The sequence below is a fragment of the Siniperca chuatsi genome, linkage group LG24, assembly GCF_020085105.1.
Source record: "Siniperca chuatsi isolate FFG_IHB_CAS linkage group LG24, ASM2008510v1, whole genome shotgun sequence".
In the NCBI taxonomy this organism is placed as follows: domain Eukaryota; kingdom Metazoa; phylum Chordata; class Actinopteri; order Centrarchiformes; family Sinipercidae; genus Siniperca; species Siniperca chuatsi.
Genome location: NC_058065.1, coordinates 1218839 through 1246175, shown reverse-complemented (window position 1 = coordinate 1246175; position 27337 = coordinate 1218839). Strand labels below are relative to the sequence as shown.

General features: G+C 40.6%; 4 protein-coding genes across 5 annotated transcripts in view; 3 read left to right on the top strand and 1 right to left on the bottom strand.

Moving 5' to 3' along the window:
- The window catches only part of LOC122871885 (NACHT, LRR and PYD domains-containing protein 12-like), a 232788-nt gene that overhangs the window by 33448 nt on the left and 172003 nt on the right, over nt 1-27337 (bottom strand).
- LOC122871920 (gastrula zinc finger protein XlCGF57.1-like) overlaps nt 1-27337 on the top strand; it is a 133924-nt gene that overhangs the window by 3599 nt on the left and 102988 nt on the right. For both annotated transcript variants that reach the window (XM_044187537.1, XM_044187536.1), the window contains one exon: nt 788-4850. In XM_044187537.1, coding sequence (XP_044043472.1) covers nt 788-2700 — 1913 coding nt within the window. In that variant the 3' untranslated portion in view covers nt 2701-4850. The remainder of the gene's footprint in view (nt 1-787; nt 4851-27337) is intronic.
- LOC122871931 (gastrula zinc finger protein XlCGF57.1-like) lies at nt 7179-27131 on the top strand. The gene is made up of 3 exons (XM_044187557.1): nt 7179-7812; nt 17697-17871; nt 22905-27131. The coding sequence occupies exons 2-3, from the start codon at nt 17781-17783 to the stop codon at nt 24659-24661; spliced, it is 1848 nt and encodes a 615-aa protein (XP_044043492.1). The 5' UTR covers nt 7179-7812; nt 17697-17780; the 3' UTR covers nt 24662-27131.
- LOC122871923 (gastrula zinc finger protein XlCGF26.1-like) lies at nt 7811-16062 on the top strand. The gene is made up of 2 exons (XM_044187539.1): nt 7811-7979; nt 11174-16062. The coding sequence occupies exons 1-2, from the start codon at nt 7889-7891 to the stop codon at nt 13099-13101; spliced, it is 2019 nt and encodes a 672-aa protein (XP_044043474.1). The 5' UTR covers nt 7811-7888; the 3' UTR covers nt 13102-16062.

Here is a 27337-nt window from a genome sequence, read left to right as displayed (position 1 = left end):
CATATCATTCAGCCCTATTATTTTGTTTCTGTCCAGTTTGAATGATGTGTGTTTTACGCCGATCTGCAAGGTAAAAATTACTCTTTTTCTCAATGGAGTCTGGTGGGCTGTAGCGCCCATTTGTTTTGGTCTGAGTTGCTGGTGTTCTAGTCATTTAATGGCAGTGAATTTCGCATACAGCTCCTTTAGTTTTCATCAAGTCCATTTGGAGTCAGTGTGTAGTGTGTATATTCAAAACATTCTCTCAGCCTTGATAAAATAAATCCATATTTGTTCATGAGTATTTTTAAGAGATGGTCTTCTAAATGCTAAATGGACGACCCACTCTACCACCCCTAATGCACACTTAGTAGGGTGAACCTTTGTTCTTTCAATTTGGTAAAACACATAACAGACATGAACATAAAATAAAACATATAATAAAATTTGTAAAGAGATGCTGAACCCTTCCCCCACACAAGATCACAAGATCACCCCATTGTGCTCACTACAGCCACAAGCTCACATCAAACAATGTTCTTGATTGACAGCCGAACATCAGACCTGGAGTATATGCAGCAAAATGGCTTCTTCACATTCTTCAGCAGTAAAACACATTTCTTGCAGCTGCCTTGATCGCAGTCATTTTATGGCATTTCTGATCTGAGGAAACGCAAAGCGTGTGATGTGCTTGTAGTTTGTTTTAGTTTGAATGACTTCCAGATACGTTGTACAAAATGTGCATCATTTCTTAACAGGAAATGACAGTTTTCTAAAACGTGTGTCTGTACTTCATTATTCTCCACAGACGTCCAGCTGCTGTTGGTGAGTAAAGAAGAGGATCCCCCTGATCCCCCCCCCCAGGACCCAGAGCCCCCACACATTAAAGAGGAACCGGAGGAACTCTGGACCAGTCAGGAGGGAGAGCAGCTTCGAGGGCTGGAGGAGGCCGATACCAACAAGTTCACATTCACTCCTGTCCCTGTGAAGAGTGAAGAAGATGAAGAGAAACCTCAGTCCTCACAGCTTCATCAAAGACTCACTGAAGAGATGAAAACAGAAGCTGATGAAGAGGACTGTGGAGGACCAGAACCAGCCAGGAACTCAGATCCAGCTACTCATGACGAGATGTCAGACTCCTCTGAACCTGAGACTGATGACAGTTGTGACTGGGAGGAGACCAGGGAACCTCAGTCAGGTTTAAACCCTCTGCAAAACAATGAAGTACCTGTAAGTGATCAGGAATGTAATACTGGAAAAACATCAAGGAGCTCCTCTGAATGTGCTACAAGCTTTGGTCACAAGGGACATCTGCAGGAACATGATGGACTCCAAACAGGAGAGAAACCATATAGTTGTTCAGTTTGTGGTAAAAAATACTTCGGGAAGAACTCCTTAAATACTCATATGAGACTTCATTCAGAAGGAAAACGTTTCAGCTGTTCAGTTTGTAAAAAAACTTTTCCATGGAGAGGAGAGGTTGTGAGACACATGAGAATCCACACAAGGGAGAAACCCTTCAGTTGTTCTGTCTGTGGTAAAGGATTCACGCAAAGCTCAGCTTTGACCAAACACTCAATAGTTCATACGGGGGAAAAACCTTTCAGTTGCTCAGTTTGTAAAAAAACGTTTCCATGGAGAGCAGACGTTGTGAGACACATGAGAATCCACACAGGGGAGAAACCATTTAGTTGTTCTGTCTGTGGTAGAAGATTCACAGAAACTTCAAGTTTAACGAAACACTTAAGAGTTCATACAGGAGAAAAACCTTTCAGCTGCTCAGTTTGCAGAACAAGTTTCATTCGTAGACGCGATTTGTCCACACACATGAGAATCCACACAGGGGAGAAACCATTTACTTGTTCTGTCTGTGGTAGAGGATTTTCACAAAAGACACACCAGATACAACACATGAGAAGCCACACAGGAGAGAAACCATTTAGTTGTTCCGTTTGTGGTAAAACATTTGCACGAAAGGGAACTCTTAGAGAACATTTGACTGTCCACACAGGGGAGAAACCATGTAGTTGTTCTATCTGTGGTAAAACATTTGCACGAAAGGGAACTCTTAGAGAACACTTGACTGCCCACACAGGAGAGAAACCATGTAGTTGTTCTGTCTGTGGTAAAACATTTGCGCGAAAGGGAACTCTTAGAGAACACTTGAATGTCCACACAGGAGAGAAACCTTGTAGTTGCTCTGTCTGTGGTAAAACATTTGCGCGAAAGGGAACTCTTAGAGAACACTTGCCTGTCCACACAGGAGATAAACCATTTTGTTGTTCTGTCTGTGGTAAAACATTTGCACGAAAGGGATCTCTGAGAGAACACATGCGAAGCCACAAATTGGAGAAACCCTTCAGTTGTTCTGTCTGTGGTATAAATATCGCACGAATGTCAGATTTGACTTCACACTTAAGAGTTCATACAGGAGAAAAATCTTTCACATGCTCAGTTTGTAAAGCAACTTTCAGTGACAAAAGCAATTTGTCGAGACACATGAGAATGCATACTGGAGAGAAACCATTTAGTTGTTCAGTTTGTGGTAAAACATTTGCACGAAAGGGAACTCTGAGACGACACATGACTGTCCACACAGGGGAGAAACCATTTAGTTGCAGCATTTGTGATAAAAAATTCACTCAGCTCCGTTATTTGAAAACACACAAGTGTGCTGGTGAGAGCAGCGGAAGTAAATTAAGCTGCAGAGATGCTTGTTGAGCCGATTCCTTTCAGCAGGATATAAGTACTGAGGGCAAGACTTGGCTCAACACTGATAAGTTCAAAAGTGTGTTACAGATTCCAAAATAAGTCGTGCTTCATCTTGTATTCTATTGAAAATATTATATAATATTTGAAAGGATACATTAATACGTTACCTGTTTCTAGTAGGTTATTTCTTCTCTTACTATTTTAATTCTACATAATCCTCCACCTTATTTTAGTATTTACTCACAAACTACTGTCCTCTGCTCCCCTTGCTTTTCCATCAGTTTTTTTTTCCCCACACACACGCTAGGGCTGGGAGATATATTGCATATATTCAAATATCAATTAATGTGTGATATAGCAGATGACCATAACGTCACTGGCCGTGAGACGATTTGAAAATTTCATGTCACGATTATCCTGGCCATATTTGATCTCGTTAAATGGCACTAAAACATACGAAAATCACTTTACCTTACGTTTTGAAACATTACAAGAAACATTTCTATTGCATCACAGATAGGACATTTAAATAATAATCATCATAAATTATAAGGTCCCCCTGCACAAATAAAGGATAAATTTAAAAAAATAGCAACGTTGTGTGAGTCTGTTCTTTCTTACATGATAATTCCTGTATTTTTTTAAATCAGCATTTATTTTCACTTCTCTACCAGGATGTCATATGGTACAGACAACAATTTCATCAACTGCATCAGTATATATAACTTAAAGGATAATTCCTGTATTTCCCTAACAAAAATAAAGTCTTTTATTTTGAGAAGATTTTTGAAACAAGTTAATTTTTTACTGGCAACTGGTTGTAATATTCTTACGGCTTAAACATGTTTTCATTTGTTTTAAGAAAATGTTTTTTAAAAGCTCAATAACAGCCATACATGATTCATTTTCTTCTGATTTATGATCTGAATCCAGTTTAAACGTTTTGTAAACCATTAGAAGTTACTAATAAAAATAAGTGTGTTGATTTATCATTTGGAAAACCAAATATTTAAGGACCAATAAGTCATTTATAGATCATGTGTAGCATTAATTGTAAATGACTGTAAATAATCATTATGCAGGAAGTAAAGTAAAAGACTTGCAAATGTACTGGAACCTAAAACAAGCAGTTTCTGGTTTGTTTCGTGTGTTTCTAATAATCTTTTTCCCCCCGTACATTTATAGCTAAAATCAATTCAGCTGCTCAGTTTGTAAAAAAAACTTTTCTATGGAGAAAAGATGGTGTGAGGCACATGAGAATCCACACAGGGGAGAAACCCTTCAGTTGTTTTGTCTGTGGTAGAAGATTCATACAAAGCTCAGCTTTGACTAAACACTTCAGAGTTCATACAGGAGAAAAACTTTTCACATGCTCAGTTTGTAAAATAAGTTTCCAACTCAGAAGAAATTTGTCCCAACACATGAGAATCCACACAGGGGAGAAACCATTTAGTTGTTCGGTTTGTGATAAAAGTTTCACTCAGCTCGCTCACATGAATACCCACAAGTGTGCTGGTGAGAACAGTGGAAGTAAATGAAGCTGCAGAGATGTTTGTTGAGCCATTTCCTTCCAGCAGGATTAATGTACTGACGGCAAGACTTGGCTCAACACTGATCAGTTCAAAACTGTCATACAGACTCCAAAATAAGACGTGCTTCATCTTTTCAGCTAAGATGAAGCCACATGATAATTTTAATTCAGTTTTTATTTGTGTCTACATTATTTGGTCATTTTCCGGGAACTGTGCTTTTTGGTATTACATGTATTCGTTGATTTAAAAGTGATTTATGTTAGCAGAGCGGTGAGGCCAAGAGTGCATTCCACTGGTGCTCCCTATCCCAAACTAGCCTAAAGGAAACTGAGAGCCTGAAGAAGGAGAACATGTGTGACTGTGTGACTCTGGAGAGGAGAGTTTCCTGCCAGCCTGCCTTGCCCCAAATAGGAAAAAGTACTTCACACTGTTGTTTGCTCTGACCTGCTTGCTTTGTATCACCCTATTATCAGTTTTGATGTTTTTGCTATCTCCAATCTCAGTTTTACTTTTCTTTGGTTCAGCTTTAACATGACTGTTTTGTTTAACATGTTTTGTAGAACCTGTGGAAAGTTTTGTGATTCAGTTGTTGATGTATTCAGTCTCTGTAAAGCCAATGGAAATTCAGTCTCATGACCATGAAGAGATAAACACTCCTTGCTGTGACGCAGGTTTCAAAAACTCACCTCAGCTCTGCTGTATAATAAGGTAATGCTGAGGGCTGGGTTGGCTTCTTTTTCTCTTTTCCTTTTGCTGATTTTTGCATTTTTATTGATGTTTTATTTCTTTAAAACATGAAGTGTTTGATTATTAGACAGGTTTAGGTTCCTGGGAAGTAAGGAGTGTTGAGATTAATTCATTTTTGGTGCTTTAACTGAACCTTTTATTAGGAGACTGCATGCTCTTTTATTCTGTAAACAAAGGAGAGCCAGAACTCAGTCTCCCACAATCCTCCAGGTATTCACACCTAGGTGAACTCCCCCCATGGATCCAGCTTCCAACTACCATTGGTCAGTCTGATCTGTGACCCGTGATGTCACCAGGTCAATAAAAGGGTCAGCAGCCATTGTTCTCCCTCTCTTCTCCAGGAACTCTTCCAAAGCAGCAGACAGCTGCTGCTGTCTCCCTCACAGTGTGGCCTGCTTGGAGCAGACACACAGCAGAACCAAACTCTGTTTTAAAGCAGCGACGCGAGGGCCTGCGTACGATTTCTGCAACAAAGCTTTGCACCAACAGCTACTCCTCAAAGTCTGCCAGCTAACTTTAAGAAGCAACTAAGGAAGTTTGAGCCAAGCTAACTGTAAGGAGAACAAAGAACGGAGTTTCCACCGATCTGCACAGCGAGGACTTTTCCCAGACTACACAATTCTTCCCCACCTAGCTAATCCAACTGAACCACCAAATGAGAACGCAGCACACAAAGCAACTTCTTGCTTCACGGACTGGTAATGTAACCACTGAGCATATAACTGGGAATAACATAGCATAGCAGAGTACATGGCTAAGCACAGGACTGTGTTAATTTTGTGAATGCATATGGATTGAGTTGGTTCATTGAGTTTTATCGTTGAGATGTTAGTTAACGTTATGCTTCACACAGACAGAGTTTTTGCATGCTAACTAACTCTCTTTTAACTGGGCACTATTATCATACACCGATCACACATATACACTCCAATTTGAGCTTTAACAGAGCCACACTCGTGGCCAAACATGGCCTAACTGCCATTTTGGATTTCCTTTCATTAGCTACTTTCCAAAATGCATACTTTTTCTTATTACTTTTAGTACATACTGTTGCATGCATTATGCATACAATTGGGACATACTACTTCGTCATAACATTGCGCCTTGAACTTCTGGGTCAGAATAGCCAGAAAAGCATGCTGGCTTGCATACTGCAAATTGCAACTGGATGACATCCTCGTATTTTACTGCATTTGACATACTATGTACTGGGACATATTAAATCACTAAATAGTATGGTGTATTTTATGAAACTGAATCATTTAATTAACTATCTTTTTCCCTTATTTAAGGGTGGTGGTGTCCCCCGAGGACTTTAATCATTTAATTTATTATTTATAATTATCTTTGATAATTTTGATAGCCCAATTTAATCAATTGCATCTATATTTGGTGCCCGCTTTAACCATTGTAAATCCCAACATAAGGTTGTGAATCATTTTAACATTGTATGAGCATCTAAATTGTGCTTTTTGGTTAATAAAATCAAGTAGATCGTTGTTATTATTATTTTAATTCTTCAATTGATACCCAAGGCTTCTTGCATTCTACAGTTTTCTAATAATGTCAGAAGTGTTAATCTTTGTACCTCAAGAGTCAGTCCAATATTTACACACATATAACACACTTGTCCTTTTTGTCCTGATAGTCTTTTGTCTGACATTTTTTATGCACTTTTTGCAGAGAACATGGCAGATAACCACAGACATTTGCTTTGAACCAAATTTCAATGTAAAATATATTTATTTTTGATATTATTTTTATGTATTTTTTTGTTTTCTATATGATGCAGTTTCTTTTGTCCAAGTCCTTGTACTTGTCGTTTCATAGTGTCGTCTAATGTTGTACTCCTGTTTTCTGCCTTTCTTTTCGCCATTTTCGGAAGGTATAGCACGGTGACAGTTGTAGCATGACGTCGCTATGACTACTGTCACAGAGGAGAGGGCGTTTCTGGGTGCTGTCATGACTGACGCGGCAAAACAACAGCAGAGCATTATGGGATTTGCAGTATTAGCGGTGAATGCGCTGTATAATACCGGCGGGCCAGTTCTAGTAGTCATTTGGTATTGCCTCGCGGGCCAAATATTATTACACTGCGGGCCGCATTTGGCCCACGGGCCAGAGTTTCACACCAATGATATAAATCATCCAACTATGTTTTTGATGAAAATTGTAACTTATATATATTTGTGAACCAATAATTAATTTGTGTGCATTGAAGATCATTAATGTGAAGAGAGTCATTTATATATAAAATCCCGAAATACATTTGTGAATCCTTCTGTGTGCATTTATTATTGATGCGACTGATCTGACTCCAAAGTTTGGGCTTATAAATAATTTCCACTTTTATTTTGGAAATCAATAAGGTGCGGAAGTGATACCGGAAGCGATTGTGCTTACCGAGGCTAACATGCTAACTTTTTCCGTTACGGACCACGTGCGTTACCATAAGATCCAGTCGGAGTGAACCAGCAGAGCCTGTGTGTTTGGATAAACCTGTTGAAGCGGACTTTGTGTGAACTTTCGGGATGTTTCACCGCAGACTCATCTCCTGTTAGCCAAGAATGCTAAAGGAAGTTAGCGCAGCTTGCTAGCAGGAAGTAGACGGAGACGGAGCTCGGCCTCACAGTGCTAGTCGGAGTAGCTTCGATAGAGACCAAACTGTATTTTCACGGAGCCAAAGTGTCCAAATGTCCAGACAGACCTGTCTGAAGAGACTCTGCGCTGTTCGCTTTATTTGAAAATGTTTAGCATCTGAATTATCTCCCGGCGTCCTACGGAGCTAATGGAGTTAGCTTAGCTTGCTAGCAGGAAGTAGACGGACGCGAACGTGATGTAACTTAGCAACACAGCGCGCATCAGAGTGAGCAGACAGTTTTTAACGGAGTGAGTCTGGAGGAAAAGCTGCTGTGAAAATGTTTAAAATCGAGAACGAGGAGGAAGTTTGTGGACAACGCAAACTACTGGACGCTGTTTTCCAGCCTGAAGTCCGGCTGCACAGAGCAGGTCTGTGCACTTTACTTGTTGTTTCACTTTAAACTGCTGCTCCATAAACTATACAACCATAATCTATTGTTGACCTCATGCCTGTTCATCTGCCCACCAGTCACATCCAGCCACAGCTCGTAATAGATGTTTTGCATTTTGTTTCCAAGTGTTTTATATACTTTCATGTATATTTGCTATCTAGCCACAGACCCAGCTACTTCAATTCAGACACCCTCTCCATCGGCTGACCATATAATGTTAGCTTCTCAGCATCAATCTTGCTCTTATTTGTAAACCTCATGTAACGTGACTCGCTTGTTGACAACTTGAACCCCCACTCATATGACCACTTCTCCACTTTCTCTATTGTTTTTCTTATATTCTCTAACACACAAGTTATATTCCTTCCCCTCATCCATATGGCCCCATCATCTGCATATAGCGCTGATTTGACGCGACCATCTAAATTTGTAAATAGGGCTGCACAAGCAATCGGCCAATATGACCAGCTCTTTCATCTGGTCAGTGAACCCCCAAGAGGGTGGAGGAGGGAGAAAGGGTGACCTGGATGGGGTTCCAAGTCCATTTGCCTTTTTAAAAAGTTGCCCCACAAAAAGTTGAAATTGTCAATAATGTGCACTGAATGGACGGTGCATGCAGTTGAGAGCTGTGTGTTCATTGCCAACAATCTGCTGAATCTCTCAGCTCCTCTTCTGACGGGTGGTTGAGGGCCACTGATAAACACATCGTTAAAGTCCCGTGTGAGGACTTCAGACTGTTGTTTCACAGCGTCATTGGTCCGTATGTGCAGTATGATATTTTTCACATTTGGGTGTGCAGCCACGATATGCTTCTTTCTGTCAGAGACCAGATCCTCGGGAAAGCAGAGTATTTACAGCAAAGTCACCCACAATCAGAGTTTGAGGCCCAGTTATTATCTTTCTCTGTAGCCTAGTACTTTCTGATTTACTCTCTTACCCTGCTATGTGAAGATGAGGCTATCCTGGTCATCAGATGGAGATTCAGGGTCCTGCAACAGTGGAGCAAACCTGTCCTCAAGTTGCACACTTGATTGTTGGGGAGCTGTCCACGGCTGTGTCCTACTAAGAAGAGGGGCTCTGCCTGGATGATAATGCAGGCCAGCCAGTCGCATCACAAATCTCAGGCTGCTGGGCTCTGCCTGTTACTCGTCCTCCCATTTCCCAGGGAAATGATTTAGTCTTAGGCTTTGCGCCAAGAGAGTTCCAGGGAGGACTCCCTCCTTCAGATTTATTACCCGGTACACAGCCCTCCTGTTTCTTGGTAGCCGTGTGTCAGCGTGCTCTTGTCCACTGTTGAACAGCAGTTTTGTTTTGCGCACTGCGCATTAGCAGTGTGTCCTAAAATAAGCTTTGAACTGCCGACGGCTGCCGCGAGTAGTCAACGTAACCGATGACGTCGACTCTGAAAATGCGTCAACATCAATAATTTTAACCGGCGCATGGTTTTTCATTGTTTTTCTTGGACTGTATAAAATAAGGTTTTTCTTCACTTCATGTGTTCACGGCGTGTTTATTTCTATCCAGCAAAAATCTAGAGACCGTCATACATGCTTTAATTAACTCTTGTTTGGATTGTTGTAACTCTCTACACATGTCTGAGTCAACAGAGTTTACATAAATTACAGCTTGTCCAAAATGCAGCACTCCTCACCAAAACCAAAAAAGAGCATGTCACTCCTATTTTAGCTTCCCTTCATTGGCTCTTTATAAATTTTAGAATTGATTTTAAGATAATATTGATAACTTTTAAAGGCCCGCTCTGGACAAATTTCAGTGACGCTCCATGGTAACTGTTGATAATTCCTGAAGAACTACAGCTTGCGCTGGTTTATACAGGGCAGCACAACGGACTGACTGTAATGCACACGTGAAGGCACATTGTAGCGGGGCTCAAGCATTTTGACCATATGCTTTAATTCTGTATTCTCTACAAACGAGTATGGTCGGATATCCGCAGCGATAAATACTCCTGTTGCGTTAGTTGTTGTCTTGGCACGGTCCGATTCTGCAGTGCCTGAACGCTGTGGGGAGAAGGCCTCAACTTCCATTCTGCTTTTGTCCTGTTCCACTAATCAACACATTCAGATGATGCCGTCATAAATGACGTGTTTGAAGTGTTTATACCCTACTTCAGTTGAACCGCGTTGGCATACAGTTTGACACTCATAATTGCCCATCGTAACTAACCAGGAAACAGTAATGCTCCCATACAGTGGATCTAAATGTCAGGGAGGATCCTCGAGCTCTGGTCTCTCCATTTGTGTTTACCGGTCGGAGGCAGCGACATTACATGAGCTTGACTAACCTGGCTAACCGGGCTAAGCCGTCTACAACTGGTGCCAAAACATTCCGGGTGAAACTCGCGCTCTAGAAATTCTGTTCCATGGTTAGTAGACATAAATAAACTATTTTGATAGCCAGTCATTTTGCAACCTGAAAAACGCACTCTGTCTGATAGGGCCCTTAACCAGCACAAAGTTTCATACATTCTGTCCTAAAAAGATTCATGAAGAGTGAAAATTGTGGAATATATAGAGCATGTTTAAGAGTTTGTTAGTCCTGCTTTTAGGTCAGCGACCGTGACTGCTATCGCCTAAATCAAGATATCAACAGAGAGAAAAGACTCTGCCGAAAGCGTTGGTGTAGATTTCATATTTGAAGTGTTTAAAAATGTGAGCTCTGGAGCAAATTAGAAATGTGAGAAGAGGAAAAATAGTTTTTTTTGTTCTCAGTTGTAATTGAAGCCTAAGGGAGCTTGCCTGGTACTGCAGTCACTTGGAGGCTCATGGGGTGAAATGTGTAGGTCTGTTAAATTCTATAAGAATATCTGAGGAACAAGGACAAGTTTTCCTACGTGTAGATGATAAAATGATGTATGTAGAGTAACAGTAATGTATGTGTATATGCGTAATGAGAACTGGTTATGGGCTGTTAAGAACAGAATGTAGACAGGTAGTAACATAAACGTGTCTATATACAGAGATGTAAACAGGCAATAATCATTAAGTATAAAAGTAAAGCGCATGATGTGCTTTAGTTTTCCAGATACGTTGTACAAAATGTGCATCTTTTCTCCACACGTTTAAGAAAGTAGTGGCGTCAGTGGTTTAAATGTTAACAGGAAACGACAGTTTTCTAAAACGTGTGTCTGTATTTCATTATTCTTCACAGACGTCCAGCTGCTGTTGGTGAGTAAAGAAGAGGATCCCCCTGAGCAGCAGGACTGGAGCCCCAGTCTGGACCAGGAGGACCCACCAGAGCCCCCACACATTAAAGAGGAACCGGAGGAACGCTGGACCAGTCAGGAGGGAGAGCAGCTTCGAGGGCTGGAGGAGGCGGATATCACCAAGATCACATTCACTCCTGTCCCTGTGAAGAGTGAAGAAGACGATGAAGAGAAACCTCAGTCCTCACAGCTTCATCTAAGACTAAGTGAACAGATTAAAACAGAAGCAGATGGAGAGGACTGTGGAGGACCAGAACCAGCCAGGAACTCAGATCCAGATAGTCATTTACAACCAGCTACTCCTGACGAGACGTCAGACTCCTCTGAACCTGAGACTGATGACAGTTGTGATTGGGAGGAGACCAGGGAACCTCAGTCAGGTTTAAACACTCAAAACAATGAAGTACCTGTAAGTGGTCAGGAATGTAATACTGGAAAAACATCAGGTAGCTCCTCTGCTACAAACTTTGGCCACAAGGAACATCTGCAGAAACATGATGGAATCCAAACAGGAGAGAAACCATTTAGTTGCTCAGTTTGCGGTAAAAGATACCTCGGGAAGAACTCCTTAAGGACTCATATGAGACTTCATTCAGAAGGAAAACGTTTCAGCTGCTCAGTTTGTAAAAAAACTTTTCCATGGAGAAGAGAGGTTGTGAGGCACATGAGAATCCACACAGGGGAGAAACCCTTCAATTGTTCAGTTTGTGGTACAGGATTTGCAGAAAACACACATCTGAAACAACACTTGACTGTCCACACAGGGGAGAAACCATTCAGTTGTTCAGTTTGTGGTAAAGGATTTGTAGATAGGGGAAATCTGACACGGCACTTGATTGTCCACACAGGGGAAAAACCCTTCAATTGTTCAGTTTGTGGTAAAGGATTCGCACAAAAGACACATCTGAGACGACATTCAGCTGTCCACACAGGGGAGAAACCATTTACTTGTTCAGTTTGTGGTAAAGGATTTGTAGATAAGGGAACTCTGAGACGACACTTTGGAATCCACACAGCAGAAGAGCCATTTAGTTGCTCAGTTTGTGGTAAAGGATTTGTAGATAAGGGAACTCTGAGACGACACATGAGAATCCACACTGCAGAGAAACCATTTAGTTCATTAGTTTGTGGTAAAGGATTTGTTGATCAGGGAAGTCTGAATCAACACTTGACTGTTAACACAACGGGGAAACCATTTAGTTGTTCAGTTTGTGGTAAAGGATTTGTAACTAAGGGAACTCTGAGACGACACTTGAGAATCCACACAGTGGCAAAACCATTTAGTTGTTCAGTTTGTGGTAAAGGATTTGTTGATCAGGGAACTCTGAATCAACACTCGACTGTCCACACAAGGAGGAAACAATATAGTTGTTCAGTTTGTGGTAAAGCGTTTGTAGATAGGGGATCTCTGAGACGACACATGACTGTCCACACAGGGGAGAAACCCTTCAATTGTTCTGTCTGTGGTAAAGGGTTCACACAGAGGACAAATCTGAGACGCCACTCGACTGTCCACGAAGGGGAAAAACCATTTAGTTGTTCGGTTTGTGGTAAAGGATTTGGAGAGGGGGGGACTCTGAGACGACACATGAGAATTCACACTGTGGAGAAACCCTTTATTTGTTCAGTTTGTGGTAAAGGATTTGTAGAAAGGGGAAATCTGAAACAACACCTGACTGTCCACACAGGGGAGAAACCCTTCAGTTGTTCTGTCTGTGGTAAAGGATTTGGACAGAAAACAAATCTGAGACGACACTCAACTATCCACACAGGGGAGAAACCATTTAGTTGTTCGGTTTGTGGTAAAGCATTCACTCGGCTTCATATGTTCAAAAACCACAAGTGTGCAGGTGAGAGCAGCGGCAGTAAATGAAGCTTGTTGAGCCAATTCCTTCCAGCAGGATCTAAAGTACTGAAGGCAAGACTCGGCTCAACACTGATCAGTTCAAAACTGTGATACAGACTCCAAAATAAGATGTGCGTCATCTTTTCAGCTAAGATGAAACCATGTGTAGCATGATCAACGTGGATTCTGATGAACATCTTGTATCTTTATTGATAAAAGAATTTTCCGTTTTTGAAAGTCTGCCTCTAGGTCATGAAGCCCAGGTCCCAAGGAGGACAGTAATGGGACGTTAAGTGACAAATGACCCACTTTACGATGTGCAGATCTCAAACTGACCCAACACCCCCACATCCCAGGGGGATGGAAGTCCACAGCACAAGGCTCACAGATAAATGACTTTGCAATGCAAAATTGAAATGTACATTAATTGATATGTTTTGTGTCATTAACCATATGAAAAGTATGTGAAGTTTTGAGCCCTGAACTAATGGGAACAGTTTCTTGATATAAAGAAATTAAGTGTGTATGATAGTTTTACAAGGCATGGCACCATTTTGTTGGTGACACAAAACTATTTTTTCAGTGACATGTTTGGTAATTTGGGACACACAGTTTCATTAGTGTAGGTCCTTGGATTCAACTCTAATGACATATTTCAAACTGATTTCTTGTTTTCTTAACTGATTGACTGCGGACCACCTACTGCCCGATTCGAAGCTGCTAACTAGCTAGCTGTACACAGTCTGGAGCAACTCTGCTGTGAAGAGTACTAGAAGACGCAGTATACTGCAACCTAAGCTCATCTACACACTTTATGACTAAAGTAACGTAAGGGAAAGGCTCATTTTCACAACAGCTGGTTACTCACAAGGCCACCTTCCTTTAAAAGGGGAAGGCTCGGCTGGTAACCCGCAGGTGCAGTTAGGCTGTGGGTGCGCTAACCAGAGGTGCAAGAAGTATTCAGGTCCATTAGGTCCAAGTAAAAGTTCTGCAAGTACTCACAATGCAGCAAAATGTTCCCTGTCAGTGTTTTATTATATCTGATGTTTCTGGATTCATATTCCTGCTGCATTAATGTGTGTGTTGCATTTTACTGCTGCAGATGTTTCAGGTTGAGCTCATTTTAACTGCTTTAAACTACCCAACAGTATATAATCTACATCATATTCTACAAGATCATCATAAGTTTGCATTATTTGAGAATTTATGGTGTGTTATTTTAGAGAAGATGTGTGTGTGTGATATTTATAAGCCATATCGCCCAGCCCTACTTCATTCTGTCCTCGCTCCACTTATTGTAGCCGAGATGGCGTGTTTAGTCTCTTTATAGAGCTAACGAAGCAGGAAATGTGAAAAATAATTTACATAACAAATTAAGTGATCATAGCTGGCAATAAGACAAAAAGTAAGCTGGAATACCAAACGTGTATTTGGTCTGCCTGCCACCTGACGTATTGATTTTTATTTTACTATTTTATTTGCTGTAATAAGTATATATGCATATAGGAACATATGTATTAGTATTTTCATAACAGATGTTGTACATTATTACCATTTAAACCCCAGTTAACAGTCTATTACTTATTGCGAAGTGGATAATTCTGTTTATTCATAAAAGAGGTTTGGTGTCTTTCAGCAACTGAGTAGGCCAACCTTTTAAACATGGAAGCATCAAACATGTAATAAACTTCCTTCATTCTTTAGGAAAGAAATTAAAACAAAATAATTAAGACAAGATAGTTGGATGGGGGGTGGAGTAAAGGTTTTGCACCGCAGAAAACAAAACAACTTCTTGCCCTTCTAATACTACCAACGGGCTGAACGTGATGTGTGAAGGCGTTTGCTGCGAGGGAAAGAGACGGAGAGACGCAAAGACAAACTAACTCTCAAAGAAAGTTAGCACTCATAAGTTGCTGCTTCCAGCTTAAAGATGCCTGCTCCAGTCTGCTCCAGCGCCTGCGTCCTAACGATACCGCTGTTAGGACCGTAACTCAATTATCATCTGGCAGATGCTAACACCACATTGCGGAGTTTTGTAGAAAAAAAGACGAAGTTTGGAAGATCCCCACTTGTGTCTAAGTCAGACTGCTGAAGCCTCAGATTAACGTCCCCTGAACTTCACAATGCATTTGTTCCAGTTACCATCGGGTCATGACATTGATTTACCTGAGGTCTGTTTTAGACCGGGTCCAGACTTTTGGACCTATGAAGACCTCTTCAGACTCACTTCAAGCAGCAGCAGCAGCTTCTACATGTGCTTATCTGTAAAATGTCACTGAGATAAATGTAAAAAGACGTGTTGCTCTCCACCGCTCACTAACACGTCATTGATTCAAACTTGTGGCTGCAGCTTTATTTAGTAGCTTCATGGTTCATGTGTCTTCATTTCCCTCCTGATTCAACCAGGAGGGTTTCAGGTCCATCACAGTCTTTCCCAGTCTTCCTTCCTCTTTAGTTTTATACTTCAGAGTGAAGCTTTAAAGCCTCATTTCAACTCCACTAAGTAACTGATGATAACTAAACAGGTTTCTCTGCAGAACATCTCCTTCCTACCAGGTCATTACTGTAAAACAGTCTGTAAAACAGTCTGTGAAGTTTTATTTTCATCAAAAATCTTCCAGTGAATAAAGAATATTTTGACTTGTTTCAGGTATTTTTTTTAAATCAAGTGATGTTTTTCTTGATTTCCGTGCAGCGACCTGCCGTCTTCTGTCATTTTGAGAAGATTTTTGAAACAAGTACATTTTTTACTGGAAACTGGTTATATATTATATGTTTAAGTCTTACACTTGTTTATGCTCTTTCATGTCTCCTCTATATATATATATATTATTTTTTATATGTAACCTTTTTTCAAGTCTCATTCATGTCCTACATTTCCCTTCGACCAAATAGTTTTGTTTTTATGTCCACAAGTTTCCAAATATGTGAATATGAATGGAGAGAGTCATTGTTTTAGGAATAAAGAACCATGTTGATAAATATTAATGGATTTTGAACTATTCTTATTCTTTGTCTGACTTCTATGCTCTTAATGTTTCCCATAATGCTTTTGTAAGATTGAAAATAACAGCAGCCGAACCAGCAGTCAGCAGCTCCTGTCTGCAGTGGACCCGTGGACGGACAGACGACCATCTCTGGATCACTGTGAGACTGAAGGAAAGTTAGAAACAGCAGGATTCTCAGGCAGGTTCTGCAGTTAGAAAGAGCGTCTAATGACATGGTATGATAACGATATCCTCTGAAGTGAAAGTGACACTGAATCTGAAAACATGTTTCATGTCTGTGTTCAGGTTCGACTCGCAGAAGGAGTTGCTGACCTGTTGGTGAGCGGCTCTTTTATGTAGAGCTGAAATGTTGTTTAGTGGTGGGGAAGTTACTAAAATATTCAATCAGCGTGTGTCAGTGAAGGTAAATCTGCACTTCACTGCAGCTTCATGACGCCATCTAGTGGCCTGATAGTAGAAGTCCAGCAGCTGATGGCAGCTTCCTCTGCCTCACTGCTGTCTGACTGCATTCAGCTGACACTGATATGAAACAGAAAGTAACAGCCAATCACTGGAGGAGCAGTAAGAGGATTTCTCTAAAGATTCAACATGCTGGATAAATGGAACATTTACTGATGTCTCAAGAGATGGAGGGAAATATGTTTAAATATGCATCCCATCCTGATGGGAACATGAACGTCTGAACCAAATTTCAATGACAATCCATCCAGTAGTTATTGAGATATTTCAGTCTGGACCAAAGTCAAGGACCGACTGACAGACCCACATCACGCTGCTAGCATGGCTGAAAACATTAACGTGTTTATGAAGAGTGAAGCTTGAGTGAAGCAGAGTGCTGTGTGCACTCACTAAAGAAACATGTGACTTCACAGTGGTTTATCAAAGTAGCAGACAGAGGAAACTAGTCTGCTCTTTAGCTGCAACCAGAGCTTGAGGACTGTGAACTGGGTTTTTATTTTTTATTTTTTATTTATTTTTTGTTCAGGTACATTTTGGTTCAGATACAAATTTAGAATAAATCTTTAAAATCATCTGTTGCATTTAATAATTCTGATAAAGGATCTGGGTGTTTCTGCCATTGTTAATTCCTAAAGAGATATAGGTAAATATATGGTATATATGTGTAAAAGTTAGGTCACTTTTATTATGAAAATCAGCAAGGAAGTGGGACCGGAAGTAAGTATACTTACCGAGGCTAACATGCTAACTTTTCCTGTTACCATAAGATCCAGTCGGAGTGAACCAGCAGAGCCCGTATGTTTGGATAAACCTGTTGAAGCGGACTTTGTGTGAACTTTCGGGATGTTTCACCGCAGACTCATCTCCTGTTAGCCAAGAATGCTAAAGGAAGTTAGCGCAGCTTGCTAGCAGGAAGTAGACGGAGACGGAGCTCGGCCTCACAGTGCTAGTCGGAGTAGCTTCGATAGAGACCAAACTGTATTTTTCACGGAGCCAAAGTGTCCAAATGTCCAGACAGACCTGTCTGAAGAGACTCTGCGCTGTTCGCTTTATTTGAAAATGTTTAGCATCTGAATTATCTCCCGGCGTCCTACGGAGCTAATGGAGTTAGCTTAGCTTGCTAGCAGGAAGTAGACGGACGCGAACGTGATGTAACTTAGCAACACAGCGCGCATCAGAGTGAGCAGACAGTTTTTAACGGAGTGAGTCTGGAGGAAAAGCTGCTGTGAAGCTGTGAAAATGTTTAAAATCCAGAACGAGGAGGAACTTTGTGGACAACGCAAACTACTGGACGCTGTTTTCCAGCCTGAAGTCCGGCTGCACAGAGCAGGTCTGTGCACTTTACTTGTTGTTTCACTTTAAACTGCTGGGAAACCAGCTGCGGGGGAAGAAGTGTTCACATCCTTTACTGCAGTAAAAGTACTGACACCACTCTGTGAAAATACTCCACTGCAGTAAAAGTCTGTGAGTATTATCAGCAACAGGAACTTAAAGTGTTCAGTGAGAGTCGTCCCTGTGCAGTAAAACGCTTCCTGTCAGTGTTTTATTATATCTGATGTTTCTGGATTCATATTCCTGCTGCATTCATGTGTGTGTTGCGTTTTACTGCTGCAGATGTTTCAGGTTGAGCTCATTTTAACTGCTTTATATCCTGTTGGGTAGTTTAACCTGCAGCAATGCATCATGGTCTATAAGATCATCACGTGTCTGTAGCGTCGCCGTCCTGTGAGAACCACGTATCTCTAAAAAGTCTTCCTGAGCTCTTCTAACTGTCCCTGCAGTACATGTTTTAATTCCCACTTTATTCATTCACCATTGTGATCTTTAATTTCTGGCTACTAACTGGGGTGAACTTGGAATATTCCCAACAATCCTGTAGCGTTTTCTTCCTCACTTCGTTTTAACCTGACCCAGCGAGTTTCTCACTTCTTAACTCAAGCGGTGTTTCTCCTGCTTCTGTTAGTAATTAATGGGGCTTGATTAGCTCCTAGCATGCACGTAATGCTCTATACTGTAGTCCAGTGGATCTCTAACTTTTTTCAATAATGTACCCCTTTTTGAAATATGTTTTCAACCAAGTACCTCCTGACCCGTGCAAAACATTTTTGGTTAAAAAAAGAAGCCTATTTTAAGATACGCCATCAGTGTCTGATTTATTAAACAACAACTATGTCACTGAAATACACTGAAGCTACATTTGCAATGTTTATAATCCATCATTAAATTCATGACAAAGACGGTGTAGTCCCTCATTCGTCCAGGAGTGTTCCATCGTAGAAAAGGTTTCAGTCATAGTCATCAGGCCTATTGTTTTCTGGCTGCACCTCCCTCATCACTGTCAAGTACCTGATTAGCATGTGATTGGCTTGACCATGGTGTTAATACACTGTGGTAAACGGTTGGCAAGTTGAATCTCAGACCACCATTTCTGTTCAAAGAGGGGTTTTCTTTTTTCACAAAAATGGCTTCTTTGACTCCTCGTTCAAACCAACTCTTCTCTCTACTTCGAATCTTCACCTCGCTGTCTTCAAATGTGCGGTTTGTAGCTTTTAGATGCAAATGCACGGCGCTCTGCAATCCTGAGTTAGCGTGTCGTCTCTGCTGATAAAGTCTTTTGTGAAGTAAGACTAAACAGCCACTTCACAAAAGACTTTATCAGCACAGACGACACTTCTTCTTATACTTCTTCTTCTGTGTGGTGTTAATTCCATTTAAAATCGGAATATTGAATATAAAATATGGTCTAGCAATCTTACTTACATTTACATTTATATTGAATTTATTATAGTACAATTATTTTAGGATTTATGCATGAATGATATTTCTTTTAAATTAACATTTAAAAGAAATCTCACGTGCCCCCTGCAGTACTCCAAAGTACCCCCAAGGGTACTTGTACCCCCATTTGAGAAACAGTAGTCTGTCCCCTTTTTGGCAATGATGTCTTTGCTGCTGCTCCATTAACTATACAACCATAATCTATTGTTGACGTCATAATCACCATGTAAATGTCAATTAGCCTAATGCCTGTTTATCTGCCCACCAGTCGCATCTGGCCATAGCTCGTAATAGATTTGACTTTTTAGCCTTTTGTTTCCAGGTGTTTTATATACTGTTATATAAGACGGTGTAGTCCGTCATTCGTCCAGGAGTGTTCTATCGTAGAAAAGGTTTCAGTCGTAGTCATCTGGACACTGTTTTCAGAATCAAGACGTTTCGGCTCCCATCCGGAAGTCATTCTCAATTGTGAGATTGAGAATGACTTCCGGATGGGAGCCAAACGTCTTGATTCTGAAAACAGTGTCCAGATGACTACGACTGAAACCTTTTCTACGATACTGTTATATACTTTATATACTATCTAGCCATAGACCCAGGTACTTAAATTCAGACACCCTCTCCATCGGCTGACCATATAATGTTAGCTTATGTTAAGTTATATTCCTTCCCCTCATTCATATGGTCCCATCGTCTGCATATAGCGCTGATTTGATGCGTCCATCTAAATTTGTAAAGATGTCATTTGTCATTATGTTGAACAATACAGGGCTGATTGCACTCCCCTGGGGTATACCATTTTCTATTTCAAGATTTAGATACATCTGCTCCAAACTTTGACTCTGAATTTCCTGCCTGATAAAAGGTCCTTTATCCAATTATACATCCTCCCTCCAATACCCTTTTACTTAATTTGATAAGCAGCCCTTCCCTCCACATCTTCATCTTCCATCTTCATTTTCAGTGTCTTTTCCAGCTCATTTCTTACTCTAACTAGAGCACCCATTGTAAATGGTAAATGGACTGTACTTATACAGCGCCTTTTTAGTCTTTATGACTACTCAAAGCACTTAAATGCAGTGAATCGTCCTTTTCGAAATCCATTCTGGAAATTACTCAGTAATCCTTTTTGTTCCAGTACATGCGACGGCCTACTAACTATTATCTAAAAAATCTACAAAGAGAGGAAGAAGATAAAACAAACTATTTACATATTTATAAGCTATAGGAATCCAGAGATCCAGATAGAAAGAGTGAGAGAGAAACCTGTCTGGACACGGAGCAAGAAGATAGACGAGACGAGTTGGCAGAAGAGCCGAGGACTCAGAGCAGCATGCATGGGGGCTGAGTATCGTTTAAAAAATTCTGATACCAGTACCAAAACCAGTACCCTTAAAGTGATTCGATACCCATCATGTGAATGGAAGCATTCAGTTGTGTAAAATGCCACCACTTCTCCCCATCCAAATGATTTTTACATGGTTACATTTTGAAAGTGTTCTTTAATTCAATTTTAATGCACAAGGTAAGTGCAGCCTATATACAGAGAGCCAGCACATCAGACCACCTTTGTTTATCAGAGTGTTGAGCAATGGGAAACTTTAATTCTGAAGGACTGTGAGTTAATAGTTTGAGTCGAGCATAGAGTTTGTATTAGGCTTTGTGTAGCTCTGGTTGTGTCTCTTTTACACACCAGCCAGCGCAAAGCCAGCGGTGCTGCTGATACAGCAGATTGTGAGCTGAAGTTTCTCCGGTGAACACACTGATCTCTTCGACTGTCGCAGTCCCTCCTGCCCAGCCTGCCTGCTGTTCCTCTTGCAGTCACTTCTCCTCTGGAGCCTACTTTGCTGCTGAACTGTCTCTGGGTTAGGCAGAGCGAACAGGGCAGGTGTCTGCAAGGCGGGTTGCTACGCACTGGCACACTCCACCAGCACTCCACACACTGGTCCACAGCTGGGTCCGGGTCCAGCCCAACAGAGAACGAGGAGAAGAAGTGCTCCGTGTATGTAGCTGCTAGCTGTAGCTGCTGTAGTGGGCCAATCACATGTTAAATTAAATCAAAGAGCGCTTTCGGTGATTGGTTGCAAGCAAAACCATACAAATAGTCATTCTTTTCTAGATCTGGGTACAAAAAGGATCGAATGCAGGCATCGTTTGACTGGAGACGTTTCGATACTATTTGGTACTGGGCTATTTTGGTCAATACCTATTTTTTAAGCTATCAAGCACCGATACCCGGCCCTAATGGGAATGAATTACAATATAATATATGAATATATTTCTCGCCTTTTCCATGATCCTGAATAGGTCGCTGAATTTGTTGCTAGTCACTTTTTAGAAGTCGCTAAGAGGGTCTGAAAAGTTTCTAAATCTAGCAAAGTGCCTTCTTGTTGACACACACTTGTGTTTACTATAGTGAGAACGGGGAAATGATCACTTCCTACGGTAGAATCACTCTTCACATACCATTCGCATGGATTCACCAAACTATCCAGGCATGATACCGTACCTGTTGACATCTACTCTCGTACCATGTCCATCGTTAAGGCAGACCAATGATCTTTCATCCAACATTTCTTACGCTATATTCCCATTACTGTCTGTATGATTATTACCCCGTAAGCTGCTGTGTATTAAAATCTCCACACCATATTTTCTTTCTATATACTGTCCCTACCATTTCCTTGAACATGTCAAGGGTTAGACTTCTGCATGGATTATATAAATTGATTAACTTAATATGTCCTTTCCTTGGGCTGCAGATTTCAACTATGATACATTCCGTATCTTCAGGGGAGGGAACCTCCCTGTAGGCCAACCCATCTTTGTGAAAAGTAGCACACCCCCCACCATTTTGTTTATCACTGTCGTGTCTTATAGAACTGAACCCAGGGATCACAAAATCTAAATGAGGGTGTAACCAAGTTTCTTAAACACATATTACATCCGGAACTACTTCTAATTCATATAGGCTATATGTTTTGAATTCTTGGCCATTGACTATGAGGCTTTCTTTCATCTGCCTTAAAACGATGTCTGCAGTCCCAGAAAAAGTTTAAATTGTCAATAAAGTGCACTGAAGGACACTAAATAGATCAAGTGAGGACGCAACTGGGCGAGTAACATAGTTTGATCCATGAACTGGTTTACTGATTGTGGAGCCGTTTGACCGGTCTGATTGCAGGATTGGCCAGTGCAGCGTGACGTCGGGTTGCATTTCTGAAACCATAGTGTGTTTTCTATTCATTAGTAAGGAGAGCTTTTTATTATCTTTTTGTCCTTGTAGCTGTTTATTACACTCATAAAGTCGTCTGCCTGCTACCTGGGCTTATTTTACGTTGATTGACAGTCTGTGTTTATTTTTGTCATGTTGGAGTTGCCCGTTTAAAACTACAGTTTTGCACTTTAATATGTTTACATTTCGTTTGGTGCTGCATTATACAGTGACATACAGTTTGTCAAAATAAAATGAACCCAAATTAAAATTTCTCCACGTTTAAGAAAGTAGTGCTGTCAGTGGTTTAAATGTTAACAGGAAACGACAGTTTTCTAAAACGTGTGTCTGTATTTCATTATTCTCCACAGACGTCCAGATGCTGTTGGTGAGTAAAGAAGAGGATCCCCCTGAGCAGCAGGACTGGAGCCCCAGTCTGGACCAGGAGGACCCACCAGAGCCCCTACACATTAAAGAGGAACCAGAGGAGCTCTGGACCAGTCAGGAGGGAGAGCAGCTTCGAGGGCTGGAGGAGGCCGATATCACCAAGTTCACATTCACTCCTGTCCCTGTGAAGAGTGAAGAAGATGATGAAGAGAAACCTCAGCCCTCACAGCTTCATCTAAGACTAAGTAAACATATTAAAACAGAAGCCGATGGAGGACCAGAACCAGCCAGGATCTCAGATCCAGATACACATCTAAAACTAGATACTGATGACGAAACGTCAGACTCCTCTGAATCTGAGACTGATGACAGTTGTGATTGGGAGGAGACCAGGGAACCTCAGTCAGGTTTAAACCCTCTGCAGAACAATGAAGTACCTGTAAGTGATCAGGAATGTAATACTGGAAAAACATCAGGTAGCTCCTCTGAATGTGCTACAAGCTTTGGTCACAAGGAACATCTGCAGAAACAAGATGGACTCCAAACAGGAGAGAAACCATTTAGTTGCTCAGTTTGTGGTAAACGATATTCTGGGAAGAACTCCTTAATGACTCATATGAGACTTCATTCAGAAGGAAAACGTTTCAGCTGCTCAGTTTGTAAAAAAACTTTTCCATGGAGAAGAGAAGTTGTGAGGCACATGAGAATCCACACAGGAGAGAAACCCTTCATTTGTTCTGTTTGTGGTAAAGGATTTGCAGAAAAGACACATCTGAGACGACACTCGACTGTCCACGTAAGGGAGAAACCATTCAGTTGTTCAGTTTGTGGTAAAGGATTTGGACAAAGGGGAAATCTGAAACAACACTTGACTGTCCACACAGGGGAGAAACCATTCAGTTGTTCAGTTTGTGGTAAAGGATTTGTAGATAAGGGAAATCTAACACGACACTTGACTGTCCACACAGGGGAGAAACCATTTAGTTGTTCTGTCTGCGGTAAAGGATTTGCACAAAAGACACATCTGAGACGACATTCAACTGTCCACACAGCAGAAAAAACATGTAGTTCTTCAGTTTGTGGTAAAGGATTTGTTGATCAGGGAAGTCTGAATCAACACTTGACTGTTGACACAAGGGGGAAACCATTTAGTTGTTCAGTTTGTGGTAAAAGATTTGTAGATAGGGGAACTCTGAGACGACACATGACTGTCCACACAGGGGAGAAATCCTTCAGTTGTTCTGTCTGTGGTAAAGGATTTGCACAGAAGACACATCTGAGACGCCACTCGACTGTCCACACAGGGGAGAAACCATTTAGTTGTTCAGTTTGTGGTAAAGGATTTGGAGAAGGGGGGACTCTGAGACGACACATAAGAATCCATACTGGGGAGAAACCATTTATTTGTTCAGTTTGTGGTAAAGGATTTGTAGAAAGGGGAAATCTGAAACAACACTTGACTGTCCACACAGGGGAGAAACCATGTATTTGTTCAGTTTGTGGCAAAGCATTTGTAGATAGGGGAACTGTGAGACGACACATGAAAATCCACACTGGGGAGAAACCCTTCAGTTGTTCAGTTTGTGGTAAAGGATTTGGAGAAAGGGGAAATCTGAAAAAACACCTGACTGTCCACGCAGTGGAGAAACCATTTAGTTGTTCGGTTTGTGGTAAAGCATTCACTCTGCTTCATATGTTCAAAAACCACAAGTGTGCTGGTGAGAGCAGCGGAAGTAAATGAAGCTGCAGAGATGCATGTTGAGCCAATTCCTTCCAGCAGGATCTGAAGTACTGAGGACAAGACTCAGCTCAACACTGATCAGTTCAAAACTGTGATACAGACTCCAAAATAAGACGTGCGTCATCTTTTCAGCTAAGATGAAACCATGATCAACGTGGATTCTGATGAACATCTTGTATCTTTATTGATAAAAGAATTAGCCTCTAGATCATGAAATAGACTCTGTTAGGACTCAAAGATGAACGTCCCCCAAACGTCTTCACAAGTCATAAAACAGACCCCGCCAGGTCCCAAGGAGGACAGTAATGGGACGTTAAGTGACAACTTTACGATGCACAGACCTCAAACTGACCCAGTACCCCCACATCGCAGGGGGATGGAAGTCATTGATATGTTTTGTGTCATTAACCATATGAAAAGTATGTGAAGTTTTGAGCCCTGAACTAATGGGAACAGTTTCTTTATATGAAGAAATTAAGTGTGTATGATAGTTTTACAAGGCATGGCACCATTTTGTTGTGGTGACACAAAACATTTTTTTCAGTAACATGTTTGGTAATTTGGGACACACAGTTTCTTTAGTGTAGGCCCTTGGAGTCAACTCTAATGACATATTTCAAACTGATTTCTTGTTTTCTTAACTGATTGACTGCGGACCACCTACTGCCCCTCTGTTCCTGCTCAACAACCGCTACTACAAATATTATTATTAGTCTTATTATCAGTTATTACTATTTTTTTATTATTATTATTTATCTGCCTCTTAAAAGGAAGTTTTTCCTTCCCACTGTCGCCAAATTCTTGCTCATGGTGGGAATTGTTGGGTCTCTGTAAGTAGTATTATTTATTTATGAGTACAGTCTAGACCTGCTCAATAGAAAAAGTGAAATGAAATAACTTCTTTGATGAATTGGTGCTATATAAATAAAATAGTATTGAATTAACCTAAATATAAATTAAATATGTCTAAGGTTATTTGAAATAATGGACTAGCCTATTATGACATGTTCATTCTGTCCTCATTCCACTTATTGCAATTGAGATGGCGTGTTTAGACTGTTTATAGAGCTGACGAAATAGGAAATGTAATAAAATAATTTTCATAACAAATTAAGTGATCATAGCTTGCAATAAGACAAAAAGTAAGCTGGAATACCAAATCTCACAGCCCGTCAGGGGGGCATGTGTATTTGGTCTGCCTGCCACCTGACATGTATTGATTTTTATTTTACTATTTCATTTGCTGTAATAAGTATATATGCATATAGGAACATATGTATTTGTGTTGTCATAATAACAAATGTTGTACATTATTGCCATTTAAACCTCGGTTAACAGTCTCTTACTTATTGCGAAGTGAATAATTCTGTTTATTCATAAAAGATGTTTGGTGTCTTTCAGCAACTGAGTAGGCCAACCTTTTAAACATGGAAGCATCAAACATGTAATAAACTTACTTCTTTCATTCTTTAGGAAAGAAATTAAAACAAAAATAATTAAGACAAGATAGTTGGATGGGGGAGTAGGATCTCCCTTCAATATAATCATGACATGGAATCGTAAAACATTTCACAAGTGCTTCCCAAAACCTCTCAGCTGCTGGTGTAACGGTGCATTTTACTGGTCAATACTAAAGTTGTATCCGCTGTCTCCTGTGTTTCCACAAATTTAGACATCTTCTTATCATTCACTGCTTTATCTGGTATACACTGGTCCTCAGTGATTTATTATTTGTTCATTGCTGTATTCATAACATTTATTCATGTTTGCATTTGTTCGTTAATTTGTTGTTTAGCAGTTATTAGTTATGTGGTAGTTTACTGTGTGTGTACTTAGTAGTTTAATAAACCTTTAATTTATCAAGAACATGATTTTTATGTGGTTGGTGCATATGAGGTATTATGATCACTGTACACAAAGTCAAGAAGTCCATAGCAACCTTCTAACCGACTAAATTAATTAATTGGCTATCAATTTCCCCCCATTCTTTTTTGATAGCTGGAAGTGTGTGTAAATCTGCTCCTCTTACTGCTGGGGTAAGAACTCAGCCTTGTACATGGGGCATGCGCTCTACCAGGTGAGCTACCTGCACCCCTTGAGGTCGGTTTTAGACCGGTTCCAGACTTTTGGACCTATGAAGACCTCGTCAGACTCTTGTCAACCAGCAGCTGCAGTTTCTACATGTGCTTCTCTATAAAATGCCACTGAGATAAATGTAAAATGATGTGTTGCTGTGAGAAGATTTTTGAAAGAAGTTAATTTTTTACTGGAAACTGGTTGTAATATTCTCACGGCTTAAACATGTTTTCATTTGTTCTAAGAAAATGTTTTTAAAATCTCAATAACAGGAATAAATGAGTAAATACAATGTTTATAATGATTCATTTTGTGTTGATTTATGATATGATTCCATTGTAACCTTTTTGTAAACCATTATATGTTACGAATAAAAATGTGTAATGCTTTAATAGTTGTGTTGTTTTATCTTTTGGAACACCAAATAGTTATGGAAGAATAAGTCATTTATAGATGTCCTATTAGTCCTATTAGCTGACTCTTCCCAGATTGGAAGGTTTTCAGGCCGTTGAGCTAGCAGTCCATTGCCCGCTCGCCTGTATCCGGTTCCGGCGTCACTCCCCGCCAGCATTCCCCACTGCCCAACCCCCTGCCCCCCTT